The 23508-nt window shown below is 45.0% G+C and overlaps 1 protein-coding gene across 1 annotated transcript; it reads right to left on the bottom strand.

Moving 5' to 3' along the window:
• nrd1a (nardilysin a (N-arginine dibasic convertase)) lies at positions 1 to 22336 on the bottom strand. Its single transcript, XM_024003976.2, has 29 exons — positions 22247 to 22336; positions 21188 to 21406; positions 20656 to 20917; positions 20340 to 20421; positions 19974 to 20127; positions 19629 to 19702; positions 19272 to 19367; positions 18789 to 18911; positions 18479 to 18536; positions 18327 to 18400; positions 18153 to 18222; positions 17824 to 18022; positions 17526 to 17639; positions 17283 to 17387; positions 16921 to 17044; positions 15326 to 15412; positions 15006 to 15125; positions 14774 to 14825; positions 14508 to 14658; positions 6311 to 6438; positions 5838 to 6000; positions 5484 to 5515; positions 4900 to 5038; positions 4680 to 4727; positions 3064 to 3116; positions 2840 to 2923; positions 2190 to 2397; positions 679 to 768; positions 1 to 478 (listed from the first exon to the last, which is right to left on the bottom strand). Exons 2-29 carry the CDS (start codon positions 21379 to 21381, stop codon positions 242 to 244), a joined length of 3321 nt encoding a protein of 1106 aa, XP_023859744.1. The 5' UTR covers positions 21382 to 21406; positions 22247 to 22336; the 3' UTR covers positions 1 to 241.
• Positions 22337 to 23508: the final 1172 nt, after the last annotated feature.

Below are 23508 nucleotides of genomic sequence, written 5' to 3'. Positions count from 1 at the left end.
TTTTGTGCCTAGCGAACTAGTGGTGATTGCAATTATTAATACTAGTGCCTGCTGCTGCTGCTGTTATTTTATTATCTTGGATGAAAAGAGAAAGTGAAAAGGTGGGGAACGAAGAGYGAGAAAGGAGAGTTTCCCTTCTGAAGACGCCACTGCACTGCYTTGTGGCCTGGCCTGGATCGTTGTCCTGAGCTAATATGGCTCCCCCTGCTCCTTCCTTCGCCTCCCGCTTTGCGGAACCGATTTACTTGAGGATTTTGTGGTAGGGGTAGAGGGTGAGGGAGGAGGTGAACGCGCGGATGTCGTCTATGAGCGTGGCGTCGGCCAGCATGGGCGAGGCGGGCAGGAAGGTCAGCTTGGACACTTCTCCGTAGGAGGAYGTTTTAAGGGCCTGGCCTTGGTCCTCGTCTCCCTCTGCGGGGTTCGGGCCGCAGCTGCTCTGGCCTGGCTGGTCGTTCTCCTCCTCTCCGAAGCCTACCACCTGACACACAGAGACAGGGAGAGAGCGCGAGATTACAGTATGCTCTGGAATAGCTGAGAGTAGGATAGTGCCAATGACTGTATATATTAAATGGACAAAGCGAATGAGATCCCTCTCCATTCAATCCATGGGGAATGCTCAACGCACTCCCTCTCCCTTGCACACACCCACACACACACAGTCAAAGCTGGCAGACTTACGTGCACGCTGAGTTTTTTGCTGGTGGTGTCCCTGTGCTCCATGAACCAGGACACCAGCTCTGCTTTGGTGATGAGCTTCAGAGCCTCAATCTGCAGCACATCGGGACAGGATGAGTTAATGCATGAATAAACATTCCTACCCTTTCTCTCCCCCAGACGTTTGAGCCSCCCCCTCCTCCACCTAGTGCGGGAACTAGTGAGCTGAAGCAACCTGGCATGTACACTAAATATAGAAAAGTATGTGGACACCCCTTCAAATTAGTGCATTTGGCTATTTCAGCCACCCTAGTTGCTGACAGGAGTATAACATCGAGCACACAGCCATGCAATCTCCATTGATAAACATTGACAGAAGAATGGCCCATACTGAAGAGCTCAGTGACTTTCAACGTGGCACCGTCATAGGATGCCACCTTTCCAACAAGTGAGTCCTGCTAGAGCTTCCCAGTCAACTGTAAGTGCGGCGATGGTGAAGTGGAAACGTCTAGGAGCCGCGAAGTGTCTCAGCCGCGAAGTGATAGGCCACACAAGCTCACAGAACGGGATCGCCGAGTGCTGAAGCACGTAGCGCGTAAAAATCGTTTGCACGTAGCGCGTTGCAACCGTGCTTCAGCACTCACTGCCTCTGGAAGCAACGTCAGCACAAMAACTGTTTGTCAGAAGCTTGATGAAATGGGTTTCCATGTCAGAGCAGCCGCAAACAAGCCTATGATCACCATGCSCAGTGCRAAGCGTCGGCTGGAGTGGTGTAAAGCTCGCCGCCATTGGYCTCTGGAGCAYTGGAAATGCGTTCTCTGGAGTGATGAATRACYCMTCACCATCTYGCAYTCCYACAGACAAATCTGGYTTTGGCGGATGCCAGGAGAACGCTACCTGCCRGAATGTATCGCGCCAACGGTAAAGTTTGGTGGAYGAGGAATAATGGTCTCGGGCTGTTTTTCATGGTTCGGGCTAGTACCCTTAGTTWCAGTGAAGGGAAATCTTAACGTTACAAKCTACAATGACATTATAGACAATTCTGTGKTTCCAACTTTGTGGCAACAGTTTGGGGAAAGCCCRTTCRTGTTTCAGCATGYCAATGCRCCCATGCACAAAGTGAGGTCCATACAGAAATGGTTTGTCGAGATCGGTGTGGAACAACTTGACTGGCCTGCACAGACCTCAACCCCATCAAACACCTTTGGGATGAATTGGAACGCCAATTGCGAGCCAGGCCTAATRGCCCAACATCAGTGCCCGACCTCACTAATGCTCGTGGCTGAATGGAACCAAGTCCCCGCAGCAATGTTCCAACATTGAGTGGAAAGCTTTCCCAGAATAGTGGAGGCTGTTATAGCAGAAAAGGGGAACTCACTCCATATTAATGCCCATGATTTTGGAACGAGATGTTCGACGAGCAGGTGTTCACATACTTTTGGTCATGTAGTGTATATGATGGAGGGGTAGTGCCCCCAGTGTCCCTGGAGGAGAGCCACCCCTGATGTCGACATTATGACAGAGTACAGTCTTACCTCTCTGTTGAGGCGGTCGAAGACGTACTGCTGGGTGACCACCTCGAACCAGTTGCGGTCCACCTCCTCCCCCAGGTGCGTGTCCTCACACTCTTTGAGCTTGATGAGAGCGGTCACCTGGGTCTTGAAGGCCTCGTCCGTGAGGTTGGTCATCTTCTCCCCGAAGCTCACCAGGAACTCCTCGATCTTGGTCTCCACGTAGTCCGTGCTGGGAGGGAGAGAAACGGACACCGGGTGTTGCGTCAGACTGCCTCTTATTTGTATTTTTTTTTAAACGAAAAGGGGATGGCATCTCCCAAAAATAGTTATTTTCAATGCATCTGTGCTCTTTMTTATACAAATCTTGCCCGTGTAATCTTTCGATAACCTTCTCAGGCTTATGAGAAGCATATTGTCCTGCTACTGTGTAATACACCTCTACTATCAACAATGCTAACCATCTGACCTGAATATGACGCTACCATCCTTCTCCTCTGAACTGCCCCTGACAAAACATCAGCAGCGGTCACGGACCCTGACGCACAACTACAAGTTGGGTTTCCTTATGCATGTCAAATATTCCAATACGTCACACATGAAATTAAATAATCGTATCGCAACAACATTTTGATCAAGTGTAGCGTAAGAGATATACAGTGCTGGTAACTCACTTGAACTTGGTGGCCTGCGTTTCCACGGTGATGGAGAAGCCCAGGACTCCTGAAGTGTTTCTGCATGTGGGGTACACCTGATAGCTGATGGATACAAGGTCAGAGTTGAAATCAGTCAACACTGCTCTGTTAAGTAGTGGTTATTAAGTAGTAGTTACTTATTAGATATTATTACACATTAGTTCTTCATTTTTTTTATAGTTATGAAGGGGGGGGGGACTAACCCAAGAGTCTCCTTTGTCCTGAGGAAATCAAAGCAAGGTTCCTCCATGTGCATCTGGGAACAGAGCAGCAAAGATAGTACTTCATTAAAGGGATACTTTGGGATTTTGGCAAATCAGATGAAGTCGTGGATACCATTTTTATGTCTCCGCATGCAGTTTGAAAGAAGTTGTTAACTAGCGTTAGCGCAATGACTGGAAGTCTATGGTAACAGCTAGCACACCATAGACTTCCAGTCATTGCGTGAACGCTAGTTAACATTGGCTCTCGAAACTACCTCTTACTCCCTTCATACAGGATGCAGACATAGAAATGGTATCGATGAGTTCATCTGACTCTGAGGAAGTAGATAAAGGGCGTAGCAAAATCCTGAAGTATCCCTTTAACCCATAACACCACTCACTGACTCAGGGCTCTGTTTGGAAAAACCTAACGCAATGGTAAATCAAATCTCTGGCGGTAGCACTWCAGGTCTGGAGGTGTGTCCGAAATATTACTATTTATTTTCACAGCTCGAATTATGAGCGCAATAGTTGGCAGTGGTGCGAAAGGGCTAGGTTTTGATGAATAAACAAATTGTAGGTATGACGAAAACTTGGCCACTCACTGGCCAATCAAAGCGTTCCATGGATTAATACTGCACTGGATGCATTTGCCTCAAGTTCTGTATGTTATTGACGGTCTTTGCATTGTCATCAACTCCAATTCGGCTGGGGGCATGGACTATTCTCATCCTGTTCCACTGTGGATTGATACTACAGTTTATTAAACTGCATAGGCTACAGTAACGAATAGCAACAGCAAAAAAATAWAAAAAATAAAACAGTACTTGCTCAACGCCTATGTTTGGATTGTCGGCAGATATTACAACAATGTTGTAATTGGCTTCAGCGAGTATAGCCTAGCCTACATGTCTTTATGCATCGCACTTCTCCCTAAATAAATAAAATACTAAGCTCTCGTAAACTGTATTGTATGTGTGAAACACGTTCTCAATAAGCAAAATATAGCCGAGGCCTGTCGTTGATACTTAAATTATTCAGTCCTATAATGCAGTAAGTTAGGAGGAGTGCATCTTTGGTAACCAGAGGTGATCTCTGGGATAGATACTTGAACAAACGAAATGAAGTACGCAGGTAGGATGTGCAGCGTATTTTCAATTCAAGGCACTCTGACGAATAGACCATTTAAACACCCTTTATGGATAGGCTACTTTGCAGGGCCAGGATAAAAAAGACAAGACACATTGCTGTTGAAGCAGCCTTATTAGTCTAGGCCTAGGGTAAACTATGGAGGGCTTGAAATGAAACGGAAAATAAGCATCTGTTTTTTAAAACAACAATATTTCCAAACAGGATGGGCTGCAGGAAATTGTCACTTTTGCTCTTGTATTTAAGGACACATCTCAAATATTGCCACCCCTCCCACCTCAGCACAAGCGAGCTGTTAAGGCAGGTAAATTGCCGAACCTGGCGTTAGGGCTGGAAAATGCCAGTGCGCCAGTTTTTACATGACGAAATTGCAAACTAACGTGCGTTTGACACTTGCGCCTCCTTGGCGCCACCCGAAAATAGAGCCCTCAGTATTCCAGTCAAGCCTTGTTAGCTACAACACTTACCACCAGTAGCTCCATCAGCGTGTGTTCTCGTAGGTTCTTCAGGCCTGACTGGACAAGTACAGAAAAACACAGGTTATTTATCGACAGCAAAAGACCACATACACAGACATAACCATAATACACCGAACTGTAATGTTGAGCGAATMTTGGTTGAAGGTCGGGGAAATGTTGGCTTAATGTTGGGTGAAGGTTGGCTGACTGTTGGCTGAACGTTAGGTACCTGGTAGTAGACAGTAACTTCAGAGTTGGCATCTCCTTTGTTGAGGGACTTGACTTTGCACAGGTGAGGCTTCTGAGGAAGCTCCACCACTCTGAAGAGCACAGGGACTTCCACGGACAGACGCTTGAACTGCAGTTTGCTGTAGAGTGCAGAAGATTATTGCATTTACATGTTATTCATTTAGCTGACTGTCTTGTACAGTGACTTACAATCAGTTCATTCAACTGAAGTAGGTCATACCAACCACAAATCTCAATCATTGCAAGTAATAACAATAGTAAGTAAGTACTGTGTTGGTTGACGATAACAATAAAAGGGGGGTGCTTATATTTGTCCTGTTGCACACAAGTATGTGATGTAAATGTTTTATTTTTTGCATTTGCCAACTCCCCCCGAGACACCCGCAGGGAGTGYGGTCACGGCCAGGGTCGCCATTGTACAGGGCCCCTGCAAGCTCAAGGGCACAGCGACAGATTTTTTTTCCTTCACTTTGTCGGCTRCGGTATTTGAACCAGCAACGCGCTAACCCGAAGGCTACAGACCTGCTTTTCAGAGTTAAGAAAGAGATTGAGGAGGATACTTACTCAATAAAATACTGCAGAAACTTCATTGACTCCTGTGGGTAAAGAACAGTTGCATAATGCCTATTAGCATGATTATTATAGCATAGGGATAGCAGCAGAATAATTAAAATGTATTACTTCACATCACCTACTTGATTAGGGCAATAATCAGCATGCAAGAAAGATCTGGGATGCAAGCGCCGGGGTTAGCGCTAAACAGCTATTTTAGTCTGTCCTCTCTAGACAAGCTAAAAAAACAGTGTGTGTATGTTTTTGTGTTTGTGTGCATCAGACAGTGTTCGAGAGTGTTTATAAAGAGGCTTACAGTGCTAGTGAAGTGTGTGTGTGTGCCTGAACGTGTCAGTTTGTGCTCACAGTGCTAGTGAAGTTGCCCTGCACCAGCCCCTCGGTGTAGAGCTGGGCTTTGAGGCCGCTGACAAAGGTCATGAGGTCCTCCACGGTGAGGCCCTTCATGATGGCCTGGTACTTCTGGATGACTGACCAGCGACAGTGTTCCAGGATCAACAGACGCACGTCCCTGAGAGAGGGAGAGAGAGGGAGGGAGGGGAAAGGAAGGAGAAAGATGTCGGAAAGAGGGGGAGGAAGAGAAAAAAAATGGATGTGTTCAAATAATTCATCCCACCAATTTATCATTGTTACTGTTTTGAAGGTAGTTTATCACTTTTACAACTCTGACTCGTGCTCTGAGAGCGAGAGAGAGAGAGCGAAAGACAGCTAGAGAGAGACACATAAGAAGAAAATGGGTGGGCGGCGTTGCAAAGAACGAGCAGCCAGATGCTATATGCTATACAGGGTGGAGCAGTCACAGTGTCAGAAATCCAACTCACTTCCCCAGCCTCTCTGGCTTGATGAGGATGTTGAAGTAGGTCTTCTTCAGCTGCTCCGCGAACATGTTAAACACACTGGGCTCAGCCGTGAAGTTTGCCAGGTGGTCCACGATCAAGTTCAACAGCAACTAACACAGGGACAGAGGCAGGGAGGTTGAGTTGGCAGGTCGTCAGCTTTACGGTTGTCTGAAGCTAGGGCACATTTGTTGAAATGCAGAATGGGTTTATAGACGGAGTGTACAATACATTAGGAAAACCGTCCTAATATTGGAGTTGCACCACCGCACTTTTGCCCTCAATTCGTCGGGGTATGGACTCTACAAGGTGTCGAAAGCGTTCCACAGGGATGCTGGACCATGTTGACTCCAGTGCTACCCACAGTTGTGTCAAGTTGGCTGGATGTCCTTTTGGTGGTGGACCTTCTTGATACACATGGGAAACTGTTGAGCGTGAAAAACCCAGCAGCGTTGCAGTTCTTGACACACTCAAACCGGTGCGCCTGGCACCTGTTACCATACCCCGTTCCAAGGCACTATAAATCTTTTGTCTTGCCCATTCACCCGTTGAATGGTACACATACACAATTCATGGCTCAAGACCTAAAAATCCTTCTTCAACCTGTCTCCTCACCTTTATCTACACTGATTGAAGAGTATTTAACAAGTGACATCAATAAGGGATCATAGCTTTCACTTGGATTCACCTGGTCAGTCCATGTCATGGAAAGAGCAGGTGTTCCTGATGTATTGTACATTCAGTGTATACTAGGTTTGCATGAATTGGTAGAATGAGTGCAGAATAGCTGTATGTAAGTGTGTGTGTGTGTGTGTGTGTACTGTACTGTACGTGTGTGTGTGTGAGGGTGTACATAACGTGCGTGTCTGTCTGTATGTGTATATAATATGTATGTACAGTGCCTTTGGGAAGTATTCAGACGCCTTGACTTTTTCCACATTTTGTCACGTTACACCCTTATTCTAAAATGGATTAAATTAACAAAAATCCTCAGCAATCTACACACAATACCCTGTAATGACAAAACGAAAACAGGTTTAGAAATCTTTGCTAATTTATTAAACTGAAAAAACAGAAATACCTTATTTACATACAGTACCAGTCAAAAATTTGGACACACCTACTCATTCAAGGGTTTTTCTTTATTTTTACTATTTTCTACATTATAGAATAATAGTGAAGACATCAAAACTAGGAAATAACACATATGGAACAATGTAGTAACCAATATATGTTATATTTGAGATTCTTCAAAGTAGCCACCCTTTGCCTTGATGACAGCTTTGCACATTCTTGGCATTCTCTCAACCAGCCTCATGAAGTAGTCACCTGGAATGCATTTAAATTAACAGGTGTGCCTTGTTAAAGTTAATTTGTGGAATTTCTTTCCTTCTTAATGCGTTTGAGCCAATCAGTTGTGTTGTGACAAGGCAGGGGTGGTATACAGAAGATAGCTCTATTTGGTAAAAGACCAAGTCCATACTATGGCAAGAACAGCTCAAATAAGCAGAGAAATTAAACTCCACCATTATTTTAAGACATGAAGGTCAGTCAATATGGAAAATTTCAATAACTTTTAAAGTTTCTTCAAGTGCAGTCGCAAAAACCATCAAGCGCTATGATGAAACTGGCTCTCATGAGGACCGCCACATGAATGGAAGACCCAGAGTTATGCTGTAGTTATGCTGTAGAGAATAAGTTCATTAGAGTTACCAGCCTCAGAAATTGCAGCCCAAATAAATGCTTCACAGAGTTCAAGTAACAGACACATCTCAAAATCAACTGTWCGGAAGACAGCGAAGCAGGCCTTTATGGTCGAATTGCTGCAAAGAAACCACTACTGAAGGACACCAAKTAAGAAGAAACTTGCTTGGGCTAAGAAACGAGCAATGGACATTAGACCGGTGGAAATCTGTCCTTTGATCTGATGAGTCCAAATTTGAGATTTTTGGTTCCAACCGCCGTGTCTTTGTGAGATGCAGAGTAGGTGAAAGGATGATCTCTGCACGTGTGGTTCCCACCGTGAAGCATGGTGACACAGTGTGATTTATTTAGAATTCAAGGCACATTCTGCAGTGATACGCCATCCCATTTGGTTTGCGCTTGGTGGAACTATCATTTGTTTTTCAACAGGACAATGACCCAACACACCTCCAGGCAACGTAAGGGCTATTTGAACAAGAAGGAGAGTGATGGAGTACTGCATCAGATGACCTGAACTCCACAATCACCCGACCTCATCCCCATTTGAGATGGTTTGGGATGAGTTGGAACGCAGAGTGAAGGAAAAGCAGCCAACAAGTGCTCAGCATATGTGGGAACTCCTTCAAGACAGTTGGAAAAGCATTCCKGGTGAAACTGGTTGAGAGAATGCCAAGAGTGTGCAAAGCTGTAATCAAGGCAAAGGGTGGCTACTTTACAGAATCTAAAATATATTTAGATTTGTTTAACACTTTTTTGGTTACTTCATGATTTCATGTGTTATTTCATAGTTTTGATGTCTTCACTATTATTCTACAATGTAAAAATAAAGAAAAACCCTTGAATGAGTAGGTGTGTCCAAACTTTTGACTGGTACTGTAAYTATTCAGAACCTTTGCTATGATACTAGAAATTGAGCTCAGGTGCATCCTGTTTTCATTAATCATCGTTGAGATGTTTCTACAACTTGATTGGAGTCCACCTGTGGTAAATTCAATTGATTGGACATGATTTGGACGCCTGTCTATATAAGGTCCCACAGTTGACAGTACATGTCAGAGCAAAAAACAAGCCATGAGGTCAAAAGAATTGTCCGTAGAGCTCTGAGATAGGATTGTGTCGAGGCACAGATCTGGGGAAGAGTACCAAAAAATGTCTGGAGCATTGATGGTCCCAAAGAACACAGTGACCTCCATCATTCTAAAATGGAATAAGTTTGGAATGCCCAAGACTCTTCCTACAGCTGTCTGACCAGCCAAGCATCATGTATGGAGGAAACCTGGCACCATCCCTACAGTGAAGCATGGGAAGCAGCATCATGCTGTGGGGATGTTTTTCCAGCGGCAGGGACTGGGAGACTAGTCAGGATCGAGCAAAGATTAACAGAGCACAGTACAGAGAGGTCCTTGATGAAAACCTGTTCCAGAGCGCTCAGGACCACAGACCGAAGCAAAAATTCACCTTCCAATAGGACAACGACCAGTCTCTGAATGTCTTTGAGTGGCGCAGCCAGAGCCCGGACTTGAACCCGATCGAACACTCAAGTTTTTTAATACTATATCTGTTGACACATTGATGAAAATAGTCAACACCTCTAAACCTTCAAGCTGCATACTGGACCCTATTCCAACTAAACTACTGAAAGAGCTTCCTTTGCTTGGCCCTCCTATGTTGAACATAATAAACGGCTCCCTATCCACCGGATGTGTACCAAAATCACTAAAAGTGGCAGTAATAAAGCCTCTCTTGAAAAAGACAAACCTTGACCCAGAAAATATTTAAAAAACAAAAAAAATCTGCCTATATCGAATCTCCCATTCCTCTCAACAAATTTTGAAAAAGCTGTTGCGCAGCAACTCACTGCCTTCTTGAAGACAAACAATGTATACGAAACGCTTCAGTCTGGTTTTAGACCCCATCATAGCACTGAGACTGCACTTGTGAAGGTAGTAAATTACCTTTTAATGGCGTCAGACCGAGGCTCTGCATCTGTCCTCGTGCTCCTAGACCTTAGTGCTGCTTTTGATACCATCGATCACCACATTCTTTTGGAGAGATTGGAAACCCAAATTGGTCTACAAGGACAAGTTCTGGCCTGGTTTAGATCTTATCTGTCGGAAAGATATCAGTTTGTCTCTGTGGATGGTTTGCCATCTGACAAATCAACTGTAAATTTCAGTGTTACTCAAGGTTCCGTTTTAGGACCACTATTGTTTTCACTATATATTCTACCTCTTGGTGATGTCATTCGGAAACATAATGTTAACTTTCACTGCTATGCGGACGATACACAGCTGTACATTTCGATGAAACATGGTGAAGCCCCAAAATCGCCCTCCCTGGAAACCTGTGTTTCAGACATAAGGAAGTGGATGGCGYCAAATGTTTTACTTTTAAACTCAGACAAAACAGAGATGGTAGTTCTAGGTCCCAAGAAACAAAGAGATGTTGATGGTTGTTCAGTTGTCTCAAATAAAATTGAAGGACATCGGCATTACTCTGGACCCTGATCTCTTTTTTGACGAACATATCAAGACTGTTTCAAGGACAGCTTTTTTCCATCTACGTAACATTGCAAAAATCCAAAACAATGTCCAAAAATGTCACTTCTAGATTAGACTACTGCAATGCTCTACTTTCCGGCTTCCTGGATAAAGCACTAAATAAACTTCAATTAGTGCTAAACACGGCTGCTAGAATCTTGACTAGAACCTCAAAATTTGATAATATTAKTCCAGTGCTAGCCTCTCTACACTGGCTTCCTGTTAAGGAAGGCTGGAGGCAGGGCTTTCTCCTATAGAGCAACATTTTTATGGAATGGTCTGCCTATCCATGTGAGAGACGCAGACTCGGTCTCAACCTTTAAGTCTTTATTGAAGACTCATCTCTTCAGTAGGTCCTATGATTGAGTGTAGTCTGGCACAGGGGTGTGAGGGTGAACGGAAAGGCACTGGAGCGACGAACCGCCCTTACTGTCTGCCTGGCCGGTTCCCCTCTCTCCACTGGGATTCTCTACCTCTAAACCTATTACGGGGGCTGAGTCCYTCCCTAGGAGGGGTGCGTCACTTGAAGTGATCTTCCTGTCCGGGTTGGCGCCCTCCATCTTCGTGGGCTATACTCGGCCTTGTCTCAGGATAGAAAGTTGGTGGTTGAAGATATCCCTCTAGTGGTGTGGGGGCTGTGCTTTGGCAAAGTGTGTGGGGTTATATCCTGCCTGTTTGGCCCTGTCCGGGGGTATCGTCAGACGGGGCCACAGTGTCTCCCGACCCCTCCTGTCTCAGCTGCCAGTATTTATGCTGCAATAGCTTGTGTCGGGGGGCTAGGGCCAGTCTATTATATCTGGAGTATTTCTCCTGTCTTATCTGGTGTCCCGTGTGAGTTTAAGTATTCTCCCTCTAATTCTCTCTCTTCTCTCGGAGGACCTGAGCCCTAGGACCATGCCTCAGGACTACCTGGGCTGATGACTCCTTGCTATCCCCAGTCCACCTGGTCATGCTGCTGCTCCAGTTTCAACTGTTCTGCCTGCGGCTATGGAACCCTGACCTGTTCACCGGACATGCTACCTTGTCCTGGACCTGCTGTTTTCGACTCCCTCTCTCTCTACCGCACCCGCTGTCTCTAACTCTGAATGATCGGCTATGAAAAGCCAACTGACATTTACTCCCGAGATGCTTACCTGTTGCACCCTCTACCACTAATTATTATTATTTGACCCTGCTGGTCATCTATGAACATTTGAAAATCTTGGCCATGTACTGTTATAATCTCCAACCTGATAGAGCCTGACAGAGCCTGAGAGGATCTGCAGAGAAGAAGAATGGGAGAAACTCCTCAAATACAGGCGTGCCAAGCTTGTAGCGTCATACCCAAGAAGAATCGAGGCTGTAATCACTGCCAAAGGTGCTTCAACAAAGTACTGAGTAAAGGGTCTGAATACTTATGCAAATGTGATATTTCCGTTTTTTTAAGCAAAAAAWTCWAAAAWACMGTTTTTGCTTTGTCATTATGGGGTATTGTGTGTASATGGATGAGGGGGYAAAACTATTTAATCAATTTTAGAATAAGGCAGTAACGTAACAAAATGTGGAAAAAGTCAAGGGGTCTGAATACTTTCCAAAGGCACTGTATGTACAGTATGTATGATATAACGACGGCCCTCAAGGAACTTCACTGGACTCCATATATCCCGAGGCAGCATTTATTGTAGCTGGTGATTTTAACAAAGCAAATTTGAGAACAAGGCTACCTAAATTCTATCAGTATATTGATTGCAGGACTCACGCAGGCAATACACTGGACCACTACTACTCTAACTTCCATGATGCATACAAGGCTCGCCCTCCCTTCGGTAAATCCGACCATGACTCCATCTTGCTCCTATCGTCCTTTTGGCAGAAACTCAAACAGGATGTACCCGTGACTAGAACCATTCAACGCTGGTCTGACCAATCGGAATCCACGATTCAAGATTGTTTTGATCACGCGGACTGAGAAATGTTCCGGGCAGCCTCAGAGAATAACATCGATCTATACGCTGACTCGGTGAGTGAGTTTAAAGGAAGTGCATTGGAGATGTTGTACCCACTGTGACTATTAAACCTACCCTAACCAGAAACCGTGGATGGCGGCATTGAGGCAAAACAAAGCGCAAAACCACCGCATTTAACCATGGAAAGAGGACTGGGAATATGGCCGAATACAAACAGTYTTGTTATTCCCTCTGCAAGGCAATCAAAAAAGCAAAATGTCGGTATAGGGACAAAGTTGAGTCGCAATTCAACGGCTCAGACACGAGACGTATGTGGCAGGGTCTACAGGCAATCATGAACTACAAAATGAAAACCAGCCACGTCACGGACGTACTGCTTCCAGACAAACTAAACACCTTCTTTGCCCYCTTTGAGGATAATACAGTTCCACCGACACGGCCTGCTAACAAGGACTGCGGGCCCCCCCTCTCCTTCTCTGTGGCTGACGTGAGCAAGACATTTAAACTTGTTAACCCTCGCAAGGCTGCTGGCCCAGACGGCATCCCTAGCCGCGTCCTCAGAGCATGAGCAGACCAGCTGGCTGGTGTGTTTACAGACATTTTCAATCGCTCCATATCCCAGTCTGCTGTCCCCACATGCTTCAAGATGGCCACCATTGTTCCTGTACCCAAGAAGGCAAAGATAACTGAATTAAATGACTACTGCCCKGTAGCACTCACTTCTGTCATCATGAAGTGCTTTGAGAGATTAGTCAAGGATCATATCACCTCTACCTTACCTGCCACCCTAGACCCACTTCAGTTTGCATACCGCCCCAACAGGTCCACAGATGATGCAATCGCCATCACACTGCACAATGCCCTATCCCATCTGGACAAGAGYAATACCTATGTAAAAATGATGTTTATTGACTACAGCTCAGCATTCAACACCATAGTTTGCAMATGACAACAGTAGCGGGCTTGATTACCAAAAACGACGAGACAACCTACAGGGAGGAGGTGAGGGCACGGAGTGTGGTGTCAGGAAAACAACTTCCCACTCAAAGTCAACAAAACAAAGGAGATGATCATGGACTTCAAGAAACAGCAGAGGGAGCACCCCCCTATCCACATTGAAGGGACAGTAGTGGAGAATGTGGAAAGTTTTAAGTTCCTCGGCGTACACATCACAGACAAACTGAAATGGTCCACCGACACAGACAGCGTGGTGAAGAAGGCAGAACAGCGCCTCTTCAACCTCAGGAGGCTGAAGAAATTTGGCTTGTCACCTAAAACCCTGACAAACCTTTACAGATGCACAATTGAGAGCATCCTGTCGGGCTGTATCACCTGGTACGGCAACTGCGCCGCCCACAACCGCACGGCTCTCCAGAGGGTGGTGCGGTCTGCCCAACGCATCACTGGGGGCAAACTACCTGCCCTCCAGGACACCTACAGCACCCGATGTCACAGGAAGGCCAAAAAGATCATCAAGGACAACAACCACCCGAGCCACTGCCTGTTCACCCCACTACCATCCAGAAGGCGAGGTCAGTACAGGTGCGTCAAAGCTGTGACCAAGAGACTGATAAACAGCTTCTATCTCCAGGCCATCAGACTTCTAAACAGCAATCACTAACTCAGAGAGGCTGCTGCCTACATAGAGACTCACTAGTCACTTTAAACAATTCCACTTTAATAATGTTTACATATCTTACACTACTCATATATGTATATATTTTATACCATCTATTGCATCTTGCCTACGCCGCTCGGCCATCTCTCATCCATATGTACATATTCTTATTCCATCCCTTTAGATTTGTGTGTATTAGGTAGTTGTTGGGGAATTGTTAGATTACTTGTTAGATATTACTGCACTGTCAGAACTAGAAGCACAAGCATTTCGCTATACTCGCATTAACATCTGCATGTGACCAATAATATTTGATTTGAAATTTGATATGTATGTACAGTATGTATGTATGTATGTATGTATGCGAGACTCACAGGCAGCTTGTGGTTGAAGCCCTTGACCCTGATGACGAGGCCGTGCTCCCCGGCAATCAGTTTGTACTCCAGTTGGGCCACATCAGCCTCGTAGGCCGGCTCTGCCAGGTTATGGGCCAAGATGTTCACAAAGACGTCAAACAGCACRAGGCTACAGGGGCACAATACATAGACATTTAGAAAGGACCTTTTGCAGCTAGGAGTGATTGTGAAGAGCAATCAAAAGCAAAGATTTTGTAAGAAATTGATTCATATAAAATACTAACTTCTCTGGAGATTTCTGAATCATTGGGGAGAGGAGGTTGAAACGGACATAAGCTAACAGAAGAAAAAAATAGGGAATGTATTAAATCACGAGAACATTATGTCATTTGAAATGTGTTAAATAGCCTAGTAGCTACTAACATTGCTGTCTTACACATATTGAAAAAGAGTAAATCACATGTCACTACAATTCCCTTGGGTTATATATACAAAAGAACACACACACACACACACCTTTAGGTATCTTGAACTTATTGTCCTTTTTGAACCAMAGACAGCCCCTCTCATTGTTCACTATCCGCACCGGGACTTCTGTGTCTGGACAGTCCGATAGTTTCAGGGTGAAATCCGTTGCTATGGAAACAAAGGAAGGATAAAGCCTATTGTCTGTGTCAATTCCAGTATTTATTTATGTTTGATTTAAAAAAAAACATTCACACAAAAAAAAGGATAGGAATATGGCCCCAAATCTTTTTACACATTAATAGACCGAAAAGTGAATATTGTAGAGTCAATGTGATTGGCACACAACAATGTCCATCATCTATACTGACCAATGAACTTGTTCTCAGCAGGCAGGTGGAGGTCGGGGTTGAGGTCAAAGTCTCCGGCCCAGCGCTGTGCCCACTCCTCAGGGAGGTCTGCCAGTACAGAACAGGACACTCAAGTCACAGAACAACACACCACAATAACATCACACACGATCTTATCATGTCACGAAATGAGCCGCTTAATATACGGCCACCAAGAATGTGTTTTTGCTTTGTCATTATGAGGTATTGTGTGCAGATTTCAGGAAAAAAATTACAATTTAATCCATTTTAAAATAAGGCTGTAATGTAACAAAATGTGGAAAAAGTCAAGGGGTCTGAATACTTTCCAAATGCACTGTAAGCCTACTTTGCAGTTAACATTTAATTGAGAAGGTTTAGGGAAAAGTCTTTCTGTCTGTCTACCCAGAAGACGGTTATCTTTAACGCTAACCGGCAACGTACGCACCACACACAGACAGGGGCAATATTGCTGGAAATGAATTGGCAGATGGCATAAAAAGCCAAATGTTACACTAATTGTGGCTAAGCAGGTGTGGGATAACGTCAATGTGAATTTAATTGGATCTTGAGGTGTCTGTGACGTGTGAGATTTGTTTACGGTAGTTTGTGGTGGAACACGTGAAAAAACACATGCACTTTTAGAATTGTTTGGCGAGCTACTCATAGGTGGTACAGGAAGCTCGCGATTGACCTGTTGCAGAACCCCCTGCTCTAGGATGGTGTTATATACCAAGTTAACATATAAATTGTTTAAAGATGTTCATACAATGGACCATTAAGCCATTTGATAGGACCCCTGGAGGTAAACATGCCTGGGTGAGCAGAAATAATAACAGCAAGCATGGATCACAACATAACGGCAGACGTCGTCAGCAATGGAATAATTATACAGACAAAGTAGGCCTASTAAACAACGCCAAGTAGACAGATAAAAACGACCGTATGGCCTCAGCAAAGTCTACAGAAAATACCTTGACTGAACAACAATGACTAGCTACSGATTCTGACTCATACATGTTGGTAGAAGGGGAGACTTGTGCCCTGAGACGAGTGGCGGTGCGAGTGTCTGTCTGGGGAAATGGAAGCCGAGGGAGAGCGGCTTGTTCTGATCCAATCYTTGCAGCAGACTCAACAGATACACCCCGCCTGTTTCTTTACAGACAGAAGAACTAGCCAATAGTTATTTTGGGCACACAGCGCATCACGCGGTTTGAGTGAAAGAGAGATGCGTGCTGGCAGCTGAAAATTACTTTATTCTGATCACGGAAAATAAAATAAAAATAATTGTGTCATAATCGTATTTGGAAAAATCTCCAAATCCTTTACGATACTAGTTTTGTCAGGGTACTCGGCACCTCCCTACAGCACTGTAAGAAGAATCATATAAAGGTAATATCTTGTTATGATGACAATAACAGCTATTGTAGATCCAATTCAGCCAATCTCACTTTAAGCTAATCCTGGGCCGGTATTCACAGTGTCTCAGAGTAGTGCAGATCTAGGATCAGCTTTTGCCTTTTAGATCAAAATGAATGGAAAAGCGGCACCGGATCCTAGATCAGCACGCACTCCTAATCAGAGACACTTGCTCTTACCCTCCATGCTGTAGTTGGTGCCGAACCACTTCTCCTTGTGGGAGCAGTGGCCCTCGTGCTCCGGGGACAGCAGTAGCAGGTTGGCCCTCTCTGGGGTAAGCAGGGCCAGGGCCAAGGAGATCACCTGTAGAGGACAGACACACACACACACACACACACACACACACTTCAATTAAGTACACAGTTGCGTGCATTCCAGTTGCAGTACAGGCTTTGGTATGTGCAATTGTTCTGACAATACTGTGGAGTGACCTAACTTTTTAGGGCCTGCAACAGTACAAAGAGTGTCCGGAAATTAGCCATTACAGATTAACTAGGAATGATCCAATGTCTACTTGGTGAGACAGACAGACAGACAGTACCTCTGGGTTGTACTCAAACATGAGCTGGTCTCCAGTCAGGAAGTCCTCTTTGGGGAAGAGCTGCATGTTCTCACAGATGTTCTCCACGTACTCTATGGGGTCGGTCTGTGGTGGGACGGAGGGGCAGAAGTTCATACAGAGCCCTCACTCACTTATGACATGCTTATGACGCTTTATGTCATGGTAATGACAGCTTAAAGTCAGCTTCGTGACAGAGGGTTAGACCGGGAAGTGTGACTGTACCTGCTCCTGGTAGTGGAACTCATTGGCTTCGATCTTCTGAATTTCTTCATAGATCCTCTGCTGTGGACCCAGAGCCTGCAGCATCTTCATATACTGGAACACTAGATGAACCACCTGTACAGGGAAAACAGCTGCACTTTACATCCAGACTGTGTGTGTCATCACACATGGGCGTGTATGAGTTTTTGCAGTGTGTGTGTGTGTGTCTGTGTGTGTGTCATCACACATTGGCGCGTGTGTGTGTTTATGTGTTTTTGCATGCGTGTGTGTCTGTCTGTGTGTGTGTGCGCCAGTTGACCTGATGAAAGTTCTGGAATCCTTCGTCAGTGAGCGTGATGGATATGGAGAAGATGGAGTAGGTGGTGTTCTGGTCAAAGCCTGTCTCACTGTTCCCTCCAAACAGAGCCAGGGCCCAGCACTTCTTCCGGAGCAAGGATAGGATGCTGCCGGCGCCTTCGTGCCCAATCAACCAGGAGATGTAGTGCAGGGGCTTCACCCTACACGGAGACACCAAGACAAACCAAGCAGTTTGTATGGAGCGCAGGATTATTGTGAGGTGGAAATATTTGCTAAATTGGTCTTTGAAAGGTTTAACAGGTGAGGGTGCCATCGTTGAGGGGGGCTTACCTGTACTGCTTGCCCTGAGGAGGTAACGCCCAGGTGACTGTGAGAGCATGCACCTTCCTCACAGGAACAACTGCCACACACACACACGATTGAAATTGAGGAATTGGTACAGTCAGTAAGTAAGCACAGGTTGATAAAATGACATGTATGAATGTTAGTTTAAAGCCTGTGTACTTCTGTAGAGCTTGTTGAAGGTTGGTGTGTCGAACGGGTCCTGGAGGTCAGAGAAGTCAGGTCTCGGTTGAGCGCTGCAAAAAAGTGACGGAGTGAGTGAGCGAGCGAGCGCGAGTATGTTTGACAGCATGCATGTGGCCGTGTGCACTTACTTGTTGGGCACCTTGCTGAAGACCTCTCTAACCCATTCCTCCAGTGTGTTCAATGTCTCTGATGGACAGACAAGGACAGTTTATTTCAACAGACCGACTACTATCGTCATTCATTTCAGTAGACGGACCGCAATCCTCATTCACTTCAGTAGACTGACTACAATCCCCATTCACTTCAGTAGACTGACTACAATCCTCATTCACTTCAGTAGACTGACTACAATCCTCATTCACTTCAGTAGACTGACTACAATCCCCATTCACTTCAGTGGAGTAGGGATCCTTCGTGTCTGGCCGGTTGGCTAGCTACCTTTGGACTGCACTGTGAGGGTCATGTAGTGAGCAGAGTAGTATCTCTTCCAGAAGTCTCGGAGACGCTGGTAGGTGTTGATCTGCTTCTCTCTGGGCTCGTGCTTCAGGGTCTGAGCATTTCCTGGGGGAGACCGAGGACAGGACGAAGACATATCTGTTATTACACCTTTAATGAACGTTTTAAACACAGTTATTTCAGTCATTCAAGTTATTACACTGTTAATCAGCATTATTAACCGCGCAGATAGACATTACCATCCATAAGCATGTAATAAAAGCTCACTGTGTACATATTTAAAAAACAGACATCACTTGACGATCACAGAGACATTTACAAGCAGGAAAGTGCAAATGAAAATACATCCAACTATTTGTTTTACAAGCAGGATAAAGTAGAACAACGGAAGCCTTTGGTACCTGGGTAGCATTTGCGATGGAGGAGAGATAATTGGGAAATGACAGCCAATGTGTGTATCCTTACCCCAGCAGAACTTGCCCATGGGGTGCTTGGGCCTGGCCAGGCTTCCGAACAGCATCTCCTTGCGGTGGGAGTCTGATGGACGAGCCAGTTGGTACTCTGCACATCAAAGGGAGAGGCATGGACAGTCCATTAGAGGAGTGAGAGTGGGAACTGTGACTGAGGCATGGAAAAAGGATGTGGTATTCAACATTGGAAGGGTCTCAGTTGTCTACACTGGTCTCTCTTCGTCTTGAGTCCTTCATTCATGCTGACCAGCTGTGTGAAACCAATCTGASCAGATGAAGGAGAAAGGGGGAGGAGGCTTCTTTAGACTATTGAGACGCGGCCGTGGTTTCCTCTTACTATTCCCCGACTCACCACTGTCCACTGCTTCCACCTCTCTGTCGATGGCGTCCTCGATCATCAGCGGGCAGATGAAGAACTGGGCCCATCTGGGGAATGGGAGAGATCATCCAATGACAAACTGCACACCRGGGTCGTATTCATTAGGCACGAAACGGAAGGACACGTTTTTAAACAGAGAGTAAACTTGTCCAATAATAAATACTTATTTTAATTTTCCATTGCAAAAGTTTTTGAACAGTGTGCACTATTGTAAACAACCCTGGACAAGTTAGATTTAGGACCACTTTTGAGGCATAAAAACAGCTAACAAAATGTTGGTTTGGGGCTGAACTGTTCCTTTAAGGCTGCTTGGCTCACCTGTCGAGAGCCTCACGGAAGTACTTCCTCTGGACGTCAAACTGGAAGATGGTCCGCTCACAGTCGGTGGAGGCATTGTCGCTTCCGCCGTGCTTCTTCAGGAAGGCATCAAAGCCGTTCTCAGCGGGGTACTTCTCACTGCCCATGAACACCACTGAGAGAAGAGAGGAAAATAGTGAGGGAGCGAGAGAGAGAGTGCAAAAAGAGAGAGTCAAGAGATTAGAGGGAAGAACAGGTAAAGAAATAGAGAGAAAGACAGACAGACGTGTTGTTTAGAGGTAGTTTTCCAATGTAGTGTTAGATTGAGAATGTGCATCATCTTCTGTAGCGCTACAATACATAAGGTCCCTTGTTAAAAGCACTCACTGTGCTCAAGGAAATGGGCCAGGCCTGGAAGGTCCTCCGGGTCACTGAAGCTCCCCACACTGATACAGAGAGCAGCTGCAGACTGGGAGACACGGGAGGGATGAGTACACACATTAAAAAACACACATCATGCACGAACATGCAAGTACGCACATCTTTTCAGTTTATAAATTCCATCAGTCCCCACACTTTATCACACTATCCCTAGAGTGAACTAGCTGATTGCATAGCACCCTTGTGGCTATGCTCCCTCTGTGAGCTGTTGGACCAGTCATCTGAAAGCATTAGCCTAGTATTGTGCTATAGGGAAACCAACCTGTTTCTCTGAACTCCCCTTCTTCGGTTTCCCTTCTTGCTCCTCATCTAGCTCCTCAAAGTCACTGTCGTGCTCTTCTTCCGCATCCTCGTCCTCCTCTTCTGTGCCCTCCCCTGAATCCCCCTCTTCTTCCGCTTCCTCTCCACCTCCTGATGCTCCATCCTCTTCCTCCTCCTCCTCCTCTCTGCAGGCGTCCTTGCCGTCTGCCCCGCTAAAGTCTGAGATGAGGAGAACTCTCAGGCCATTGGTCAGCTCGATATACCTTCAGAGCGAGTAAAATAAATTAATATGATAAGCCAGTTCTACTTCAGTGAAACTGAAAACATCACGACCTGGGACGGGTAGAGAAATTCGCACGCACTCTGATGATGCAGCTATTAATCTCGGTTAACCCAGAACTAGTATTGCGTAATTGGTCAGCTGCTCAATTAAGTTCTGGGTCCATACCAGTATGTTTACGTAGATTTATCCAAGAGAGATTACGTGGCTATATCTGAATTTAGAAATGTTCTTTATTTCAAGTTGATCTTACCTGTACTTCTTAGGATCGCTGGGTGACTTGTTGATCTGGAGGTCTCCCTGGTCTTCGTCACCTCCTACCCCTCCATCCCCCGCAGCCAGGTCCCTGGGCTCGGCTTGGGGTGGTGGCGGCTCACCGTGGTCTGGTGCAGACACCTGCCCAGGGCCGCCTGCTGCAGAACTATTCACTTTACTCGTCTGAGGCATTCTCTCAGGAGCTGCAGGTTTCTCACTGCAATTGCACAACATGAAAACCCTCAGATAGTGCAGCATTTGAGCATAAAGAGTCAAGAATGTGTGAAATTGAGCAAGCATCCGAAATCAACCCTTAGCCCCCCACCCACTCATCCCTATAGATCTGAGAGTATCAGACCGGTTTAATGGATTTTAAGGGGGGGGGTTCGCCACATTGCCTACACCTTTCCAACCACTTCAGATCTAATAGATAGGGGCAGGTGGGAATCAGGAGGTAACTGTGACAGTAGTTAGCTAGCAGGTCTGATGCTGAAATGTGGTGGCCAGACTAATCACATTGTAGCTAAACAAGATCAGCAATTATGTTGTTACACTGGCTAGTGTTTGTGGTTACATCATGCCCTGGCTGACTAGCTAGCTACCTTAGCTAACAATTTTCACGGTCAAAGAGCAGTGGAAGATTCGGAAGATAGCTAGCTAACGTAAAACGTTAGTACCATACGCTGACATGATGAAACAGATAAGACACATTAGTTCAGTGTCACGTATGCATAAAAAAGGGGTATCAACAGCCAGGGTCTGTTACTTTCTAGCTAGCTACGTCACTGTCAATTCAGGTCATCAGTCTAAACACAAAATTGCAAAAAAAAGAAAACAAATACAAAATTGTAGACAGCGGGCGCTAGCTAGCTAAGATTTAGCTAGCATGACGACTTTCAGTAATCCCATCCGGCTATCGATAGCAGCCAAAGCGCCATTGAAATGTCGGATTTTGAATACAAAAACTGCTCTGTGTCAACGTGTATAACACAATACCACTAGCTAATAAAAACATCAAATATTGGCTATTATACACAGCATTTGTAAATGTACTTACCTTTTATTTCTAAATAATGAAAGTTATCTAGCACTAGTCTCGACAACCTAACCCACTACCCAATCGTGTGCATGCCGCGATATGATTCGCTGGGAACAACGCACAGAGCAACAACGGAAAATCTGATTGCTTCAAACAGAAAATATATTTTACGACATACAGTAATGCTTGCTTGTTAGACCGGTGCAAAACATTTCAGCGAAGAAAAAAGGACACACGGTTGAGCAGAATTATACGCAGGTGAAGTGTGTGCGTACGCATTTTCACAAATCTTCACATACTCTGGATGGGATTATCTCCGACATTGCATGAACGGATTTCATCCACGTGCATGATTGATCCGCGATATGCCCCTGAAATATACTCACCACAATTTTCCACAACACCACCAATTCATGATTATTTTTCAGGTGTGATATGACGGGGTAAATTYAAATAGACAAGAAAAATGTCACTTCACCCGCTTGACATTGATCTTGTCTGTCTGACAATCAGAACAGAAATCTGAAATAACAGTGATGATTCGGTCCTAAGAATAAGAATTCTATTGTGATGATTCTGTCCATATAATTAGAACGATTCCTTCTAATTCTATGATTCTGTCATTAAATAAATACATGTATAAACTGGGTGGTTTGAGTCCTGAATTCTGATTGGCTGACAGCCGTGGCATATTTAAGACCCAAGGAGGTGTGGTATATTGCCAATATACCACGGCTAAGGGCTGTTCTTATGCAGGATGCAACGCGGAGTGCCTGGATACAGACCTTAGCCGTGGTATATTGGCCATATAGCACAAACCCCCGAGGTGCCTTATTGCTATTTTAAACTGGTTACCAACGTGGCACAGACAGAGGGCCACCTCGCTTCTCGTCCTTAGGAAACATTTCAGTATTTAGTTTTTTTATGTATTATTTCTTACATTGTTAGCCCAGAAAATCTTAAGTGTTATTACATACAGCCAAAAAWWWWWWWTTCTCATCCATATATTTATATGGAAATATTCTTATTCCATTCCTTTACTTAGATTTGTGTGTATTTGGTATTTTTTGTGGAATTGTTAGATTACTTGTTAGATATTGCTGCACTGTCAGAACTAGAAGCACAAACATTTCGCTACACTCGCAATAACATCTTCTAACCATGTGTATGTGACCAATAAAATTTGATTCAATTTGAATTAGGGCAGTAAAAATAAAAGTTTTGTCATACCTGTGATATACGGTCTATTATAAACTGGGTGGTTCGAGCTCTGAATGCTG

Source organism: Salvelinus sp. IW2-2015, linkage group LG16, assembly GCF_002910315.2.
Source record: "Salvelinus sp. IW2-2015 linkage group LG16, ASM291031v2, whole genome shotgun sequence".
In the NCBI taxonomy this organism is placed as follows: domain Eukaryota; kingdom Metazoa; phylum Chordata; class Actinopteri; order Salmoniformes; family Salmonidae; genus Salvelinus; species Salvelinus sp. IW2-2015.
This window is presented reverse-complemented; position numbering and strand designations above follow the sequence as displayed.